At 41.8% G+C, this 21,302-nt stretch overlaps 1 protein-coding gene across 3 annotated transcripts in view; it reads right to left on the reverse strand.

Annotated features, from left to right (window-relative positions):
- edc4 (enhancer of mRNA decapping 4) overlaps window positions 1-21,302 on the reverse strand; it is a 147,248-nt gene that overhangs the window by 55,297 nt on the left and 70,649 nt on the right. For all 3 annotated transcript variants that reach the window (XM_084316734.1, XM_084316733.1, XM_084316732.1), the window contains one exon: window positions 2,209-2,324. In XM_084316734.1, coding sequence (XP_084172860.1) covers window positions 2,209-2,324 — 116 coding nt within the window. The remainder of the gene's footprint in view (window positions 1-2,208; window positions 2,325-21,302) is intronic.

Here is a 21,302-nt window from a genome sequence, read left to right on the forward strand (position 1 = left end):
GAATGGATAAACGTTATTCAACAGATTGCAGAATGGGTACAATACAATACGGCTCAATACAAACAATTGTTAAGGGGCCCAGGGAGTGCAGACTGTTGTAGTTTGGTCAAATCAAGCAAATTTACATCACGCTGAGCGGGCTGTGGAGCGCGGAGCACTTGATGCGCAAATGAAGGTGAGCGCTGATCGGCTTGGGGGGGGGGACGACGACAACATGAGCGAATGAGAGCGGAACTCAGCCATCCAGAGCGAAGAGCGGATTTCTCGGCCGCTCCGCGCCGCTCACATGCTCTGGTCTCGGTAGGCGGCTGGGTGGCGCAGCGGACATTGCGCTCGTCACCAACGCAAGAGACACCGGTCTCGAATCCGGCTGTCAGCGTTGCCTCCGGCTTGGGCCGGCCGTCATATAGACTCAATTGGCAGAGTCAGCGGGAGGGAAAGTCCATGGGTGGTAATCTGGTCGTTGTAAACAGCGACTCCTACAGGTCGGTCAGGGCGCCTGCACAGCAAAGACAGGAAATGGCGGGGGCAGTGTGAGCCTCCCACACGTTACACCTCGCCAATGAGAGTCCGCACTGGCAGGTGAAAAGTGACTGGCTGCCTCCACATGTATCGGAGGGGACATGTGATGGGCTTCTATCCTCCCTACGACCGGCCAGTGGGAGCCACATGCGAGCAACGATCAGGACAGGGGAGGGAGAATTGGCATGAGAGGAAATTGGGATGGGAGAAAAATCACAGAAAAAGGAGAAGGGCGGCTAGGTGGCGCAGTGGGCAAGGCACTCGCCACCAACGCAGGAGATGCTGGGTTCGAGCCCAGCTCTCGCCGTTGCTACCAGCTTGGCTGGTCGTTCATACTAACACAATTGGCAGTATTAGGGGGTTGGAAGCTGGTGGGTGGGGATCGGACGTTGTGGACAGCGACTCCTACAGGTCGGTTGGTGCGCCTGTGCAGTAGAATCAGGAAGCAACAGGGGCGCTGTGTCCCTCCCACGCAGACCCTCGCCGCTGAGAGATCGCGCTGTGCAGGTGAAAAGATGCAACGGCTGCCTCCTCGAGTACCGGAGGGGACACGTGATGCAAGGCTTCGTCCACATTGCAGCTGGCTTGTGGGAGGCATGGCCTACCAACGTTCGAGACAGGGGATAGAATTGGACAATACGAAATTGGGGAAGGGAGAAAAAGTACATAAAAAAAAAGAAAAAAAAAAAAAAAAAGAGAAAAAGTAGATCAAGAAATAAAGATTGTGTCTCGGTTGAAAGAAATTGGAATTCAGATTTATTATCTTCATACAAGTAGATCCCATGTATGGGAAACACTGATGCTCATAATTAAAAAATAAAGCTGTCTTGAGTAAAGTTAACTTTCATTTAAATATACCGGTAAATAATTTCAGTAGTACACAATGACCTTGACTTTGTATAATATAGCATATTATGGAGCAGGGGTCGGGAACCTATGGCTCTTCTGGTGACAGCATATGGCTCCCAGAAATTTTTGAGTAAAAGAAATATATATATATATATTTTTTTTTTAATACTTGTGATATTTCTTAATAATACTGTGTCATTTTAAAGTAAACAGAAATTAGTTTTGAAGATACAGCTAATAGTATCTGTAGCTGAAGATATAGCGAGCAGAGCTGGCGAGGGAACACAAGTGGACAGAAATAAAAAATCTTCAACCTGAAGACCAGCTGATTCTTAAAACGAGCTTCCTGTGACATACCACACAATGCAGCGTGAGTATTGCCGTATTGACCATGTTTGGCTCTACATATGCATGTGGGCAGTCATTCTCGCATATGAGGAACATTAAGACCAACAGAAAAACCATGCAGCACCAGAAGTCGCATTAAAAGTAAGACATATTTAATTTATTATACGTTAAAAATACTATATGGCTCTCAATGAAATATATTTAGAAATATTTGGCTTTTATGGCTCTCCCAGTCAAAAAGGTTCCTGACCCCTGTTATGGAGCTTCTATGCAAAACGGTGATGTACTGGAGGCTGTACAGCAGCCTTGGACCACTATCTGAGCGAAGTGCCGCCAATAACCATAGTTTGTAAAAACTTCCCATCAGCGGAGATTAATCGCTCAACATCGAGGGGAAATATTGTGAGCAGAATGGAAAGAGTAGCAGAAGGACAAGGGAAGAAGAAGGGTGGGTGTGTGTGTGTGCGTGCTCGCATGGGGCCATCCTACCTTAGACTTGACCACCTTGCTGACGTTCTCTTTCAGGGCTCCCTCCACGGCAGTCAGCTTGGCAGCGATCATGGTGCTCAGTTGACCAGTCACTGGCTCAAGGCACTTTGATATAGCTGAAGGAGGGAGAGACGAGAGTAAGGAGATAGACCAACCCATGGGGGCAATTCGTTGTGATTTCGGGCTATACAAATACATTTGGTTTGATTTACGACACATGCAAAAAGAAAAAAGATCCTTTGAAAAATCGATGAATAGATAAACATCAGACCGGTATCTAATAGTGGCCATTTTAATATAGCGTTGCCAGTGTTTGCAAGAAGAAACATTTAGGCATATATCTACACAAACAAAGTTATGAAGGAAGAGAAGGATGTACGTACATTATAATTGAAATGTTATGACCACATGCCTATATCATATTTGGAATCTCATTAATGTTGGTAGTAAAATATAACAGTAAGTACAACTCTAAATAATAATACTTGATGACATCATAAGTTTGAGTTTTAGCACTCTGGTTTTGGGATTTTGGAGAGAGCAGTTCACATTCACTAATATTTATATCGTCTTATAGACCATAGGAATTCTTAAAGGAACACGGCAACATTATGGGAAATATGGTTGTGTCTCGACTCGAGTCAGACAAGAAGATAGATACCAACTTCCTCTCTGTGCATTCAAGATAGGGCTGGGCGATATGGAAAAAATCATATCGCGATGACGATATGATAATGTTATCATATTTCTGGATATCGATAATGATCGAAATTGTTATAAGTATATAATTTTTTATTTATTTTTTTAACAACAGATGTATGTTTATTTTGCAGCAATTCTTTGTCGTTGCCGCCATCTTTAGTGTTACATCCCCTCACACTCCAGTTCTCAGGCTGCAGCTGGTTTAAAAGCTAAAGTAAACCGGCTTCTCTGCTGGCTGTGGCTCCAGGGGAGTTGAACAGTTCTGGCTCTGCTAGTTTATTTTCGATCTTTTGGCGCTTTTTTGGTGGACAAACCACCGCACATGTGCACCATGACTCGTGACTGGAGTCTAGTTCTGCTAGCACACATAGCCTACTGTGTACAGACTGTTTCAAACTGTATTTTAAATTAGAAAGCAAACAAAATAAATGGACGAGAAAAATATATCTCAATTTGGTCAGTATCGTCATTTGGACAAGCAAAGCCATTACTTTAAGTTGCAGGCAAGAAAGACAAGTCTGTCCACTGTCTCTGGTTTTAAAACTGCCCTGTTGCAGGTCACAAAAAAAAAAAAGAAAAAAAAAACTATTTGAGTTTTTTTATTATTTCGATATTCGAAATCGATTATTAAAATATATCGCTATATTTATCGTTATCATTATATCGCCCAGCCCTAATTCAAGATATCCGGCTGCAAGCTACTGTAGCCTAGCTTAGCACAAATTAATGGAAGCAGATACGGACCAGCTAGCCTAGCTGTTGGCCACAAACACCCAGAGTTTTAAGCTAGGCTAGTGGTACATATTCCCTTTCATTTAATTTGTGTTAAGTGAAGCTATCTTGCATCCAGATAGCTTTCTACTGAACGCACAGAAGAAATTGGTATCCATCTTCTTGTCTGACGTTGGATATGATGGTAAGCGCATTTCCTATGCCTTCCTTTAAAGTTGGTTCCCCTTAAAGTTTCCCTTTAAATGTTAAGCCCAACAGATGAGTTTGAATGGGTACATCATCCCGGCCCTACTGGACTGTAGAGACAGATGGGTGAAAGTGGACAAACAGAAGGATCAACAATAAACTTTAAAGAAGCAAGTGCTTTTAATCTGAAGTATTTTTTTTATACGGTAATCTAATGTAAACACATGAATATTCATACGGCACTTGCACTTATTAATTTATCATTGGCTTAGGGGTATCTCAAGAGTTTGTTTGCACACCCTTTTTAACTTACTGATGTGTGGCTCGTTGTGCACCATGTTTGTCTATCTTGATTTTCCTGACAGCAAAACTTAATTACACCTGCTGAAATAAGAATCTACTAAGCATACAAATGTTCCCAATATCCCATTTAACTAGGGATGTTCGATATTGGCTTTTTTACCGATACCGATATCAAGTTTCAAGTTTCTTTAATAGTTGTCATACAGAAGTACAGAATACTTTCATACAAAATGCTTCTTACTGTTACGCTCCAGAGACTGTGCTAGACAAGATAAGTATGAAATAACATAGTATAGCATGTAATTTAGAAGAAGAAAATGAGGTCACAGTGTTCGGTATAGACATATGTACAATGTTCTGAGTTACCATATAATATACAATACTATGCAGTGTACTAATGTACAGTACTATATAGTGCAAAGCAGAAATGGGATGAGGTACAATTTAGGTACAATTTACAGTAAGGTGTACGAGTTGTAGTGCAATCCTTCATCAATAAATATAAAGTGTGGGGAGTGGGTGCTACAGTGTGTTTGTTTAAAGTGGGTGTGTGCTATAAAGTGTGTGGAGTGGGTGCTACAGTGTGTCTGTTTAAAGTGAGTGTGTGCGTGTGGATGTGTGTGCTATGTGCGTTTGGTGGTTGTTGTTGTGTAGTGTTCATTGTTCGTTTAGCAGTCTGATGGCCTGGGGATAGAAGCTTCTTCTGAGTCTTTCTGTGTTTGTCCAACTCTTAATTTCCGATACCGATATCAACAGATACCGATATATGCAGGGTTTCCCCCCTCCCAAAAAACTGAATAATTTCAGGTAATTAACATTACATATCTCTTGTCGTGGAATTAACACAACATTATGCATACTTTTGACAATAAATAAAATCAGAATTTGTTCTTACTTGCCTGGGTAAATAAATGTTAAATAAATGTAAAAATATTTTTTTTGTTTTGTTTTGAAAACAGATACAGATCATTTCCGATATCACATTTTAATGCCAATATCGGCCGATAATATCGGACATCCCTAATTTTAACTCTTTGGACGCATCTCACATTTCAAACAGGCCTACAAACAGCCCTAACCATACAAACAACATCTGATGCTAGAAAACACCTGTAATCACTGATCAGACTCATTCCCAGGTTTTAATCTTTGTTGATGCTGTCGATTGTATTAACTGTTATGACTGCATGATTGCCCTTGCTGTCCACAATGTCGATAATGTAATGTTTTTGTCAGGATTGTATGTAGTGCAACTGACTATTTGTTTTGTATATTAATTATTGTTTCATGTGCTGCAAAACAGGAACCTGCTGAAAACCAGTTTGTAACTGAGTCAGGCCAGTTTAAATATACATGTGAAATGTCATTTTTAAAACATTCCTGTATAAATAGGGGGGGGGGAGTAACATTAGGAGTGGGGACTGGGGACACCTATACAATTGTTTTTCTAACCCTGTAAGCTAACGTAACAGTAGTTTAGTTTGTTTAAGGCTTGCAACCATTACAATTCCCAACTACCGGTAATGTTATTTGTATCTTCTCACTAAAATACCGGAATCAATCTAATTATACGGACAGTAAACATTGTTTGTCTGTTTGTTTATTTACATAAAAACAATTATATATATAATACAATACAATCCACAAGGGATGTGTAGGAGAATTGCCTAAAAACCCTCTAGGGGCTTGCATGTGGCATTCACCAGGAAGCAAAATTACACTGATATTATATCAAGATAAAATATAACCCCCCCCCACCCCCCCCAACAAACACACACAAGCTGGTCTACATAGACACCGAAGCAGGCACCCAATGCCAATATGATTTCGGGTATAGAGAAAACAACTAATGACAGGAAGAATATATAATAAAACGAAAATACAATAACAAAATACAACAAGCCATCAGACCACAGTTTGTAAAGGGAGCCCATATGGAAAATATTGGTGATCTAGGTCGGAGATGAGATTTCAGTGCTCTTTTGAACTTCCAAAATATGTGGAGGCAAAAAGTTCCACAACTTTGACCCTCTGTAGAGTAAACAAAACTGAGATTGGGAAGTGTGGGAAAGGGGTGGTCTAAGCAAACAGGAACTACGTGTGGGGTAATTATGAATTTGGTGATTGTGGGCAAACATGTCATGAAAAAAAGGGGGAAGGGCTCCGTTTAAAGAACTATGCACAAATAAACCAGTCTGAGGATGATTCACTTGATAAACACTGAGTATACCTAACTTATGAAATAGAGGCTGAGAAGAATGACTTTGTTGAACACAGCTGATTATTTTTAGAGCTTGTTTCTGCAGACGGTATATGGGCTCAAGTTTGGTCTGATGAGGGATGGGTATCGTTAGGATTTTATCGATACTACTACTCTTATCGATACTGCTCAACGGTTCGGTACTTTATCGATACTCTTATCGGTTCTTTTTGCTTATTTAGCAAGAAAGAAATAAAATTAATTAACACTTTGGTCGCCAGGCTTATATTCTTAATATACCATCCTCCGCCAGCTCTATTTGTCTATGGGGATGTTTACCTTCTTTGCAGGGCTATAACTTTTTAAATTGTATTGCTAAATTGACATTACTATGGCCCATTCAACATCAAGTATCTATTGTTCAGGGTGTAGCAACGTTATACTTTTTCATTCACATATTCATACTAAAATACGGTCTAAAGTATAAGTATGTTTTTATCGTTTTCTGCAGCTTTCTCCAGAACGTGATTTATAGCCCCAAATGCATTATATTGATGATCAAATAGTTTGATAGGAATCTGCGCGAGATAAAAAATTTCAAATGGACGTGCTTCTAGAAGTTACTACTGATCATCTGATGTTGACCGGATGGGGGGGGGGGGTCGTTTATAATTCCGTGGCCAACGTTAAATGATTCATCTAGTGTGGGTGATATGATAATTAGAGCAGTTAGTATCGAACACGTTAAAAAATAACACTGAATCTTACCGTAGCTTCCTCATAGTGTTGGGCGATGAGCGTGGAACAGAAATATTCCCATTATGGGATGTAGAAATATGCGATCCATTTCCAGGTTGTATGATAGTATATACGTCCAAATCATGTTGTTTATCGAGTTATTGGTAACGGATTGCTATCCGTTGTGTCTAGCTCGAGTCCTGGGACTATTACCGAGTGATCGGACCGAATTGGAATGAGCACCAGCTTCCATTTCATGTTTCCGCTCTGGGCGATCCGCCGATCGGCCACCAGATGGCGCTCTTGAACCGTTGGAGAGTTGAGAGGGGATCAACAGTAGATCTCAAGTCTCCGGGGGAGAAATATGATTTCGATCACAGATTTTTGAAATATTGATATCAAAGACGTGGTACGGCGTCTTTGGCAGAATGAGCATGGCGGGGAATGACGTGCTACAGCGTTTTTGGTAGGGATGCTCGATATTGGCTTTTTTACCGATAGCGATATTCCGATATTGTCCAACTCTTAATTTCCGATACCGATATCAACCGATATCAACCGATACCGATATATGCAGGGTTTCCCCCCCCCCCAAAAAACTGAATAATTTCAGGTAACTAATAATTTCACTGGATATATATATAACAAATATTGTTATTGTTTTTTTCTTTTTTTAAACCGATACCGATATTTTCCGATATCACATTTTACTGCCAATATCGGCCGATAATATTGGTCGGCCGATAATATCGGACAACCCTAGTTTTTGGCGACCATAGTGTTAAGAACAAAATCGACATTGCTTTATTATTTATAACTTTATAAATAAATATAATAAATAAATATTATTTCTTCAGCAACAGCAATGTTTGCCTGATGACGATCTATAAAAAGTTGTCATCTTTCAAATATATTTGTAGCTAAACAATTAGCTAAGCAATTATATTTTATTTATTAGCCTATTCGTAATAATTCGTTATTAGCCTAGCTAACTCCGTATCTTGGCTTACCTGCAGTGGACGTGGATGGAGATGGAACACTGCGAGCAAAGCAGTCGAAAATGGCGCATTTCTGCAGACTAATGTTATGTTTTGACAACAGATGGTTTGACAAATTGCTTGTATTGCCACCCTTACTTGCAAATGTTTTATTGCACTTGTGGCAACGTGCATTGTCGGCATCGACTTTCGTAAAGTGTACCCAGACTTTCGTTTTGTTCTCTCCGCCATGATGAGCGCAGAGCTCGGTCTGTGTGCTGCGCGCTTCAGCACGGAGCCAAGTACCCGTATGTGCATTTGTGTGAGTGTTGCTCGCGTGAGTGTGTAAAGTAACAGCCCTGCTTCTCCTGCAGACAGAGAGAGGAGAGATAGTTCACAACATTTAAATTCCTCGAAAGAAAACTCCATAATGTCTCGAGTATCAATAGCAGAACCGAAAACGTCGGAGCTTATCAATACTCCATTTTGTTCTAATTTAGTACCGGTTCCCGTTTAGAACCGGGTTTCGGGGGGCATACCTAGTACTACCCAAACTAAATTACAGTAATTGATATATGGGTAAACCATAGAGTAATATAACATTGTGGCAACCTCAGTGCTCAGCAAGTGACGTGTTTTTCCAAGAATACCAATACTCTTGGCCATTTTTGTAGTTATGGCTGTGATATGAGGTTTCCATGATATGGATTCATCAAGCAGAATACCAAGGAATCGTGTAGAGAACACACCCTAGCTATGGGGATGTCATTGATCACTACTTTAGATGAGGAGTTAAAAATCACAGATTTGAGACCAAAATAAATTAGATAATTTGATGCATTTAAACCAAATTGATAGTTTGTTAAGTTCTTCATTTATGACCCTAATGATGGTATCAGGATCTTTATGTGACTTGTGTCATCTGCAAATACAATTTTCTACATACAAATGTATTCATTGTTCCTCCCCTGGGTTGTTTGAGGCATACTCGGTTTATACTGCTTATTTTGTTTATGCTGAATACTCTGAAAACAAATTGAATACCGTAAGGTGGAAGAGCTTGAGTGGCAAATGTCATTGACTATGTGAATCAAGTATATACTGTATGATCAATGCAACGTGATGTTAACTATGACACAAAATCGCATATTTCAACATCCCATAATAGCAATCTTTTTGCTCCACGCTCATCGCCCAACGGCCCGAGGAGACTGGGGTAAGTTTCAGCGTTTATTATTACCGTGTTCGATACAAACTGCTCTGATGATCATATCACCCACACTACATGAATCATCTAACGTTGGCCACGGAATTATAAACGACCCCCCCCCCCCCATCCGGTCAACATCAGATGATGAGTAGTAACTTCTAGAAGCACGTACATTTGAAATGTTTTATCTGGCGCCGATCGCTATCAAGGGGAACTTCTCCATAGACAAATAGATCTGGCAGAGGATGGTATAAGGATGTACATAAGCGTGGCAGAGAAAGGGTTAAATATATATATTTTTTTATCCACTTTTTCTCCTTGTTTTCTATTTTTCTCCCATCCTAATTTCGTATTTCCAATTCTCCCCTCCCCTGTCTTGAACGTTGCTAGACTATGCCTCCCACTGGTCGGCTGTAGTGAGGATAGAAGCCTTGCATCACGTGTCCCATCCGGTACACGAGGAGGCAGCCTGTCGCATCTTTTCACCAGACAGCGCGGACTCTGTGGCGAGGAGTAACACGTGGGAGGCTCACGCTGCCGCCGATACTTCCTGTTTCCGCTGTACAGGCGTCACCCAACCGACCTGTAGGAGTCGCTGTCCACAACGTCCAATCCCCACCCACCGGCTTTCCCACCGTGTTAGTATGACGGCCGGCCAAGCCGGTAGCAACGCCGAGAGCTGGGCTCGATACCAGCAACTCCTGCGATAGTGGCGAGCGCCTTGCCCACTGCGCCACTCAGCCGCCCACCAATTAAATATATTGAGCTTTGAAAGCGAATAATTTGAGCCTCTTAGAATGGGAAAATTGAAATATGCTGCATGCAGATGTACTGTACCTGGAGACATTGTTTGTTTATCCGCCGATTTATTGGCCGATAGCGATTAGATGCCGATTATCTCAAAATGTCAAATATCGGCACGATTACATAATTATTTTCCAGAATGGAAATTAAATAAACAATTCATAAGTGTAAGATATTATAATTTCATCATTCATGGCTAAATGGATTTGGCATGGCAAGGTAGGCTAATTTGTTCTAAGTGTAGGTTAAACGTAAGGTGATGACAAAACTCTAGACTACCAAATGCACATTAACATCAGGAACTGATACAGCTTTGTCGCATGGCGGTCCAGAACTGGCACACAGCCTCCCACTCATCTCTCTGCCTGCCAGGCACTGGGGGGTTTAAACACACAGCCTCCCACTCATCTCTCTGCCTGTCAGGCACTGGGGGTTTAAACACACAGCCTCCCACTCATCTCTCCGCCTGTCAGGCACTGGGGGTTTAAACACACAGCCTCCCACTCATCTCTCTGTCTGTGAGGCACTGGGGGTTTAAACACATAGCATCCCACTCATCTCTCCGCCTGTCAGGCACTGGGGGTTTAAACACACAGCCTCCCACTCATCTCTCCGCCTGTCAGGCACTGGGGGTTTAAACACAGCCCCCCACTCATCTCTCTGTCTGTGAGGCACTGGGGTGTTTTAAACACTAATGCTGCAGTACCTCACTTGCTAACATATCGTTAGCCTCATACGATTGCCTTGGCGGAAACCGATACCGAAAATAGGAAACAGTTGGCCGAAAACCGAAAGGCCGAAAATGATTAATATAAATATATATATATATATATAATGTATTTTTTTTCAGCTACCTGATTATGGCAAAAGACATGATTATGGCAAAACTTAACTTAAATAATATTAATAATCACTATTATGGGCCCATAAAACATTTTTTCAGCACTTTTGAATGCATACATTAATTCCAGACTGACTGCTGAAAGATTGTACAATTTAAACATTTTCTCTTTGCATACAACAAAATGTGCATTAAAGTCAAGTGCATTTTCTTTTCTCTGTAGGATAACTACAACAAAGTGCATTCAGAACAAAGCCACGGTGCTTTAAAACTGCATAACGATCTGCATAAAGACACACACAGGACTGTTGTATTTACTACATCTCCCATGACTCTTAGCGGGGGACGACGTAGCTTACGAGAGACGGGTCAAAGAGGAATGGAAGCGTTAGCTAGCTTAACGCTAAGGTTAGTTCAAAAGGTTTTAACCGCGACGGGCATATAGTAATGGCGAGGATATGAAGCATGTTAAAGACGCATTTATTGGATGCATTGCTCGCGGATTTTTACATAGAAACAGCGCGACTCCCAAGAGGAGTTAGTTATCACAGGCTGCAGAACGCAGGAAGAGCTGCCAAGCTGCTCACGTTACGCGTTTTGATTACGTCATCACAACAACACTTTAGGTTACAAACGTTACGTAAACCTGTTCTTTGACATTCAGTGATCTATTTTCGGTGCTAAAACCCTTTCGGCCGAAAGCCGAAAGAGCCTTTTTAACCATTTTCGGCCGATAAGTTTCGGTGGCCGAATTTTCGGTGCATCCCTAGTAATCTCCTCACACTGCTGCATGTCCTCAGTCAATCAGAACGCTTGTTATGTTAAAAGATCCCCATCTGCCTAACTTAGAGCCATATGAAATCCGCGATCACGGAATCGTGGACGGAATCGCGGAATTGAGCAATAAAAATGGAATCAACTGTATAAAAAAAATAAAAATAAAATAATTTTTTTTTTTTTAATGTTGTGGGACTTGTACAGCACTTTGTTCAACTTTGTCAGTGCTGTAAAGTTTAAACCTTTTTAAATCTTAGACAAACAAAACACTTTGCTTTCATGAAATATTGTAAGCCGTCATTTGAGGCTTTATAAAAGCAGCACAATGAACACAAATCTGTCAGTGCCGAGTCTGACCTCATCTTAAATAACAAACAGCATTGCTTGTTGTAATTAACAGAGAGGCAGAGTTGATTTTGCAAAAAAAAATATATATATCATTTATATTTTTATATTTTTTAATAATCAAATTTTATTTTCATATTCGAAACCCATGCCCATCGAACGAAGCTTCGAAGTATTTAAGACAGCCCTATTAAATGGACTGTTATATCTTATTAAATTGTGGAAATGTATTCATTCCCACTTATTAGACACTATTTCTGATGGTAAAATGAGCGTACAAAGCAAAATACAGAATTCTGAAATATTAAAACGGAAAAAACGGAATTTGGAAAAAAATAAAATGGAATTTGGAAAAAAATTAAACGGATTTCATATGGCTCTACCTAACTCACTCGTGCGACTTGTGCATTTTAACGTTACATACACAGATGGCGATCACATGACTTAGGCAAGTATAACAACTGCCTTAGTGTATGACATGTATATGTACGAGGAAAAAATGCCTAAGTCACGACATATCTTGTTTAAAAGTCACCTTATTTCATTACACAATGGTTGTTGTGTTTTTGTATTTTTGCAAACTTGTTGATATACCTTGTGGAACTTATTTTCAAAATATAATTAAAAAACTCTTAGGCAATTATCGTATGAGGCTAACGATATATTGCTCAGTTTGACTGGAATAACCTGGGCTTGTGAATCCTCCTGGCCAGTCTCCGACTAAGGATTTGTATAGTCGACTTTGATTGGGCAAAATTTGCCGATAGTCGACTGGCAAATTTAATGTCTGATTTAACTTAAATTATACTATTACACTAGCACACTATGACACTATTACACTATGACACTAAATCAGACATTAAGCACCCCCCACAGCCCAAATGGAATGACCCCCCCCCCAAAAAGGACAGATTGGCAGTCAACAACGGCTCCTTTCGATCGATTAGTCGACTATTCGACTAGTCAAGGTCAGCCCTAGAATCCTCCTGGCATACGGGCACAGTGAAAGCTGGCGAGCCCGTGCTTATGTCGAACCCTGACAGATGGAATATAGAACATGGTGCAAAGCTCTGAATGACACACTCCACTGAGTGTCTCCAACTATGACACTCAGGGACACATGCATCCTCAGAGCGGCAGTGCCGCAGATATAAAGAAAGTAAAGAAAAATCCTCAGAGCGGCAGTGCCGCAGATATAAAGAAAGTAAAGAAAAATCCTCAGAGCGGCAGTGCCGCAGATATAAAGAAAGTAAAGAAAATTAGAAAACAAGAGAGGACAGAGGTGTGTGCTAGTCAATCTGCTGAACAAGCAGACTCTTACAGGTCGATGAAGTGTGGACTGACCGAGAAAGATAGGACAGGCTAGTGTGAATTCATATAAATACTACAGTGACATGATACGGACTGAGTGACAAATGGTCATTTCAGTCAGTACAGTGTGTCCCCCTAGGTTGGTATGGTGGAGTGGATAGGCGTATGGCTGGGGGTGCTCAAGCTAAAAACAATGATACTTTTCCGATGGGCCCGGTACAGGGCAGATTTATATAATTTATTCATTTGCTTAGATTTTTTGTACACTTGATCTTAAGAAGGTGCTGAATGAGCTCAGTGGCAAATGTGTTCCACGTCTGGTCAATGTTAGCATAGGGCTGGGTGATAAAATAATAACGATAATTATCGCGATATATTTTTCCTCAATATAAATATGAAACATGGTCAATAATTTTTTTTATAATTTTCTATTATTAATGCCAGTTATAAAAGTTTTATTGTTATACAGTTCGTGTTCATGTTCTACCTCAGATTTGTGGACAGACTTGTCTTTCTTGCCCGCAACTTTTATTTATATATTTTATTTATATTATAGATTTATTTATCTCCTTATTTTGTTTGCTTTTTAATTTAAAATACAGTTTGAAATAGTCTGTACACAGTATGCTATGTGTGCTAATCAGAGTTGAGATTTAATTGATTTTTCATTATTAACTCAATGGAGGCCAAACCCGAGATAAGTTGGGTTAACTTGCCATGCACGTTGGGCGCCAGACCAGAGATTTCTCGGGTTTTGGTCGTTTATTCCTTTATTCAATATTTTTTATTCATTATTCATCCAGGGACCATGGCGTTACCATAGGGAATGAGTCTGAGGTCGCCAAAGTGCAATACCGGCCGCATCCAGCTAGACGGCGGTAAACACCTTTGTAACCTTTATATCCCCGATCCATATGTTGTGGATTATGCCGTGGACCAAATGGACATTGGATGTACAAGATGGCGATCAAACAATTGGAATATTATTTTTGGAATACTCCCGATCACAGGTAAGGACGATCTGACGTAAATTTTAGCTTGATCCTGCAATGCTTTTATACGGATCGGGCTGATAAGCGTGTTTAGTGTTCAATACGAATGCCGTTACTGACAATCAAATAATCAGAAACAACCATGCATTCATGATGGAACATAATACCCATGATATAGATTTGATTTAGGAATAATAGTGTGTACAGGCAAGAAACGGCAATGTCTATAGTGGTATTGACGTATGAGGCTATAACTCAGCATTTCGGGAATTACCCATGACCGCTCTAAAACCATACTTATATTCACCATGGTATAACACGGGAACGTATGGATGGAAACATTTATTCTTTTTCACATATTGAAAGATAGATAGGTGATGTCAAATGGGCCCATAGTATTGTATCCATAGCTATAATATAGAATATAGTTATAGCTCAACAAACAAGGTGACGCACTCCTATCGTTTAAAGCAGTGGTTCTCAACTGGTCTAGCCTCGGGACCCAACATTTTCCTTAGTCATTAAGTCGCGACCAACATTTTTTAACGACTGATTAAAAAATATATATATATTTGCAGTAATACAATCTTTCATGCACTGTTAAAAACATGAAATAAAAACAAAAAAGTGCAACTAGGTCTAAAAACCTAATGAAATAAAATAATAAATAATATATGTTTCTTAGCAGATTTCTTAGCTTAACATAACAGACCTACATTTGGGGGAACTAATGGGATAACTGGGGTTGCAATAAAAGTGCAACTAGGGCTAAAAACCCAATGAAATAAAATAATAATAATAATAAATAATTATGCTTCTTAGCAGACTTCTTAGCTTAACATAACAGACCTACATTAAGTTTGGGGGAACTAATGGGATAACTGGGGTTGCAACAAATGTACAACTAGGGCTAAAAACACAATGAAATAAAATAATAATAATAATAAATAATATATCCTTCTTAGCAGACTTCTTAGCTTAAACATCCCAGGGAACTAATGGGATAACTGGGGATGTTGTTTGCTCCTGACAAGAGTCTCAAAGTCTGGGGTGATGGTAGACAAAGCAACTCTGAGGTCATGCTCAATGTCCAATCTGTTCCTTTGCTTTGTCTTCAGCCGGACCAGAGCTGAGAAGCCACTTTCACAAAGATAGCTAGTGCAAAAAAAACTATAAAAAAAAAAAGTACTGTTATTATAATTTTTTTTACACACATCCGCGACCCACTCAAAATGGCCCTGCGACCCACTTTTGGGTCGCGACCCGCCAGTTGAGAAACACTGGTTTAAAGCGTGGCCTTGCTACGGCGGGCCCCGACTAATAGCTAGCGCTGAATGAGTTAATACCAGAATTTAGATTTTATTTATTTATTTTCATTGTTAACACTTTCAGCGCCACGCTTAATCCCCATCTCTGCCGCTAGAAGGCCAGCTTAAAATGGTAATTTCCGCTGTGTTTCACGATGTTTGCAGAACTGTGTGTGTTCTGTATTATAGCTGTGGAGACAATAGTGTGGCTCATTTGACAGACACTACTTGTAGTCCAACATGGAAAAAATAGTTAGTTTCTACACAGTTTATTACACGCTAAACATCACGCATTTCGAAGATAATCCACTCTTTTCGCATAGATCGCGAGATATAACGTGTTATGTGCAATAAGCCCGAATCGTTCTGGTTGATTCCCTGAAACCCCAAATCAAAAAGGTATATAACATGTACATAATGTACCTTCACAAAATCATAAAGGGGGGGTCGGGGGTCGTTTTAACTCAAAACTGTGATCGTGTTTGTCGAGCATGTTTTACGTCTGGTAAAACACAAAACTGTGATTGTTAGAAAAACACGTTTCAGGTTCGGGTAAAATAGACATAGAATATACCTTACCTTAGCCAGAAGGTATTCCAAAAAGAACAATTCCAAGTGATCGCATCGCCCTCGCGATTACCAGTGTATATGTCTATACAAGTTTCGATGGTAAATACGATTAGGCAACGGAATTTCGAGGCGATCAATGTGAATCTCTGTTCAAGCATGAGGAGCCCTTACAAAAAAAAGGTTAAACGTGTATCCACACCAATGCAACTCCAGTTCAGACAGACGATACTGCCACCTGGTGATATTCGATCGGCATTGCAATTCCAATGTATACAAACGAGCCAGGGACGGCTAGAATGATCCGGATGATGATTTAGAACGGGGATCAGAGGAAAAAGATCAAAGGATCTAAAATCAAGTTTACTCGTTATTGGCTCTCAATGCTTGTCGGCCAATAACGAGTATACTCGTGATTGGCGCTGATTGTGTTAATAAAAGTTGTATTGTTATACAGTTCGTGTTCAAGTTCTACCTCAGATAGTAGGCCTAGTTTGTCATGTTCTGACAATAAAGAATATTCTGAACCACAATTAACCTTCTGGTTTCTTCAGCTTTCATTCAGCAGCAAAAATAGCCATTAAACTTGACAGAAATTATTATTTCATGTATATCGAGATAATTATCGATATCGAGTGATATGAAATTTGTTTATCGTGATAAAATCTTTGGCCATATCGCCCAGCCCTATGTTAGCATGGTGTTATTCACAGTCAAAGATAATAATAATAAAACATTTAAAAAAAGTATATTCTCCTTTGGTTCATTACAATTTACTCAAGCCTAGTAACAGACAACATTTCCGACACTGGGAATACATTCCCTGAGATCCATAGATGTCCCTAGATACCAAGAACATGCAAAAGGACCTTGTAGAAGTGGAGCAATGTTTAATTTACTTAGGTATGTATTTTTAGTAGGGGTGGAACGGTACGCATTCGAACCGTGTACCGAACAATACACACATGCCCGAACCGTGGAGGTCGTACCGAACGGTACGCATTCGGGGGCATGTGTGTATTGTTCGGTTATATAACGTTACGTTAGCTACAAGCTAACTAACTTTAGCCGCAAGCTAACTAATGTTAGCCGCAAGCTAACCGTGGAAACGCTAACAGAGAAGTGACTCCACGACACCAGTTTGATTAGTGGGGAAGGCGGGTATATTGACGAGTTAATACTTTGACAAATGTTGCCTATATTTTTCAGTCAGTTCGGTCTTTGTGTGCCAAACATTATTAAAAGGTAAACTTTTTTTTTTAACGAAATAAATGAGAAGCATGTTTAAATCAGCAATGCCCCCCCCCCCTCTTGCTGTACCAAAATCTCTCCTAGCTCTAACCGGTGGTCACTGTCAAAATAATGTGCCTGATGTCAAATGGCCTCATTCTTTCAGTTTTTGCATGACTACGTCCTTGAGAAAAACTGAAAAGTTGGATTATTTTTAGGCTATATATATATATATATATTTTTTTTATTAACACTTAAGACATACAACACAACATTTACAATGATATCAATAACACAACAGTACAATAATATGGGCCCCTTGAACTCGGTTGTGTTCAGCCTCCCAGACCCCCATAAGAGGAACCCCCCCCCCCTCCCACCCATCCCCCCTAGAAACCGGGCTCCCCCGCATCCCAGGTCCGTCCCACGCGGGGCCCAGCACTCAGCGACACGGGCATCTTGAATCTGATTGGGCCCGACCCAGTAGAGGGGCGAGGGGCAATACTCCCCCCCCACCGAGCCAAGCCCGCCACCCCCCATGCCCCCCACCCCACGCACAACCAACCCATAACCCACGAGATCCCACTCTCCCGGATCAAACCGCGGAAACACCATGCACGGAGCCGAGCCCCCAGAGCCCTCACCCGCCCCCGCCCGATTGACAGGCCCCCGGCCCACTAGAGGCCCAAGCCCAGGTCCGCAGAAGGTCTAAGCACCACGCCTCAATGGCCCCCCGACCCCCCAAGCCCGGTGCCCCACCGGCCCAGATACCCGACCGCCCAGTCACGACGGCCGAGGACCCCAGGAAAACCCGCCCCCCCTCACACCAATCCCACAACACGCAAGGTCCCCCCTCCCCCGGGTCGAACCGCCGGAACGATGGCCCCTCCCACTGAACCCACTGTACCTCCCATGTCACCGACATCACCGCACACATTTATGAAGATAAAACTAACACAATAAGCGCACTCTTTCCCCGGTTGGCAGTTTGGAGGGGGATCAGCCCTCCCACTGGAGAAGCCCCCCCCCCCCCAGAGACGAAGATACCCCCCGCAGCAGGCTCTCCAAGCCTCTCTTCATGTCCAACATTTTGAATTTTTGTCCTTCATATTTGTCCATGTGCACATTTAAAACATACTTTACATAAAGCGCTCCCAAGGTGTACAGGGGATCCATAAGTCACCCCCTCTCCCCTGCTGGTAGGTGAAGAGTATTGGCTCTCTTGTTGAGAGGGCTCTCCCTAGTGGCGAGGGTGCCTGATGTCTTGGCCCCCTTCATCTCACTATAATCGTCCAGCATTCGTGTTACCCATTGCGCTAGAGCTCCTGGTCAAAGTTCTCTGTCTGCTTTTCCTCCTGTTCAGAGACCCCCACCTTCCAGTCCTCTTGTAATGCGAGTCACATGTTCCATTGTCTCTCTTTCATCCCAGTCCAATGTGTGTAAACCTCTGTGTGTTTATAGTTATCCATTCTCTGTGTGTAGCATGTTTACTCCTCCAATTATTCCCATTCATAGTGTCTGTAGCACCCCCACGTTTGTGTGAATTTTCTGGGATACTACCCGTAGGCCTTAGCTGGAGTGTCAGCTCCCTCTACTGGCCTCTATTGGTATGTCCGTGTTATTATCTCCCATCTCCCCCATGTATTCCCGCTCCCTTCCTCTCACTCCCCAGTGCATTGTCCTCTGTGCGCTTACATTTGCTCACTTTCTATGTGTTGTATATTTACATTCCTAATTATTTCCATCTGCAGTGATTGTAGTGCGCGTTCGTGTATGTGTTCCATTGGGCATTATATATTGTCTATAGCTGGGGTGGTTAATCCGTTCTTTATGTACTCTTCTCGTTCGCCTCCCTGTGTCTCACCTCGTCTCCTCCTTCACGTCTCCTTACCATTTCCTTCACCTCGAATCTCAAAAAGTTAATAACCGCTCTCGGGGGGCCTGCCGGCGTGCTGCCTCGGTGTGAGCGTTCCGTGGGCTCTCTGAATCTCCATCCTGTCGAGCCCCGTCTCCCTCAGCTCTTTTTTGAATAGCGTCACCACATACAGGGCCATAGACTCCCTTTCCACTCCGTCCTCCAGTCCCCATAACTGGGTATTATTTCTCCACGATCTCCCTTCCATGTCCGACAGCTTTTCCTTCATTTTTTCTTGTTGCAGAATTGCGATTGTCAGTACTTCGTGTATCTCCGTTTTCCATTCCTCCGCCTCTGCCATTCTCCCTTCCAACGCCGCCACGCTCTCACCCTGTTCCACCATCTTTTCACTGACCGCTTCGAGTCCCGCATCCATTTCTCCCCCGATATCCTCCTGCTCCTTCTTCAATTCCTCCCCCAGCCTCCCGACATCGGTCCTTATCGTGTCAGTAATTGTCTGCATATTCGCCAATATTGCGTCCGCAATTGTTTTCATATTCGCCAATATCCCGGCCTGCATGCAGACCGCCCATCCTGGCATTTCCCTGTCGAGCGTGGCCGGCCCACCTCCTCCTTCCACCTGGTCCCTCTCTCCCTCGCGTCGGGGATTTTGTATCTTCAAATTCTCCCTTCCCAGAGACCTTTCATTTTCTCTCTTCTTCTCATTCCTTGTTTCCTCCTTGTTCCTTGATTGCATCTCCATTTTTTATTTCTTTTCGGGTCTTTATTCATCCGTTTTTTTTACTTATTCGACCAGGAGCTCCAGTGCACGCGTGCTACCCGTTTCCTCTCGTACCGGAAGTCTAGGCTATATATCTTATGTTGATGTATGGTATTTTGAGTTACATTTTCTTTAAATAAAAAAACAACGTATACCGAACCGAAAACCATAAACCTAAAACAGTGATACGAACCGAACCGTCAATTTTGTGAACCGTTCCACCCCTAATTTTTTGGTGAATTTTCTGAAAATATGGCATTCAGCGCCAGCTATAGGGAGGTGTAGTCTGACGTCACTAGTTGTTCCACCCGTATAGGGATTAATCACTGGGAAAATGGATTATCGGCTATTGTAACAATTCTGCCGCATGGAAATTGACAAGCTTCCATTTTTTTCAAAATGAGTTCCCTTCTACCACTAACATTACTGTTCAAGCATTTTTGGTTGAAATAAAGGTAGTTATAAGGTTTTTAATTTGTTGTAAAAAAGAACTACATTTACCAGTATGCAGCCTGTTGTTCAGTGGGCAGCTGTCGCCTATCTCACGTCACGGCAAGCTGATAGCTAGCTAGCTAACGTTAACCCGCTAAACGTACTAGACGTTAGCAATGTCTACGGTCGTGAACCATTTTAAATTGGGGCATGTAGAGGAGTTTCGGGAACGAGTAAAATGTGCAGATCCTCTTCTCAGACCTGTGGGGCAAGCACTGCACATGCATCATGCCGGCTAGCAAGCTAGCTAGCTACTAGAGTTGGGCGCGTGTATCTTTTCCGCAACGGAATTCGGTTTCCGGGTTCCTCTGATTGGCCACTGACCCCAAGTGACCCTACCCTATTACACGCCGCCTTATCGACGCAAGTTATGCGACGCTCTACAGCTCTTTCGCTGACTTCCTGACTTCCTCGCAGAACAGCTGTTTCCGTATTTATAATATTGGAAACGCCGCGCTGTGAGCGCTGTGAAGCACCTCTGTATTAAATGCCGACAGCACCTCTGTATTAAATGCCGACAGCACCTCTATTAAATGCCGACTCATCAATCAATCAATAACAACATTAACGTTAACGTTACCATTAGGCTAACGCCAAGCTGTAATGTTACCAGTCTCACGTCTATCTGCTAACGTTAGCATTAGGTAATAACCGGTTTAAAATGGATGGTGATTACCTCACGTTGTGTCTATTCTGCTAGCATTAACGTTACTAGTACAAACAATCAAACCAAAACATTGACAT

Source organism: Notolepis coatsorum (genome assembly GCF_963971535.1).
Source record: "Notolepis coatsorum genome assembly, chromosome: 6".
Lineage (NCBI taxonomy): Eukaryota > Metazoa > Chordata > Actinopteri > Aulopiformes > Paralepididae > Notolepis > Notolepis coatsorum.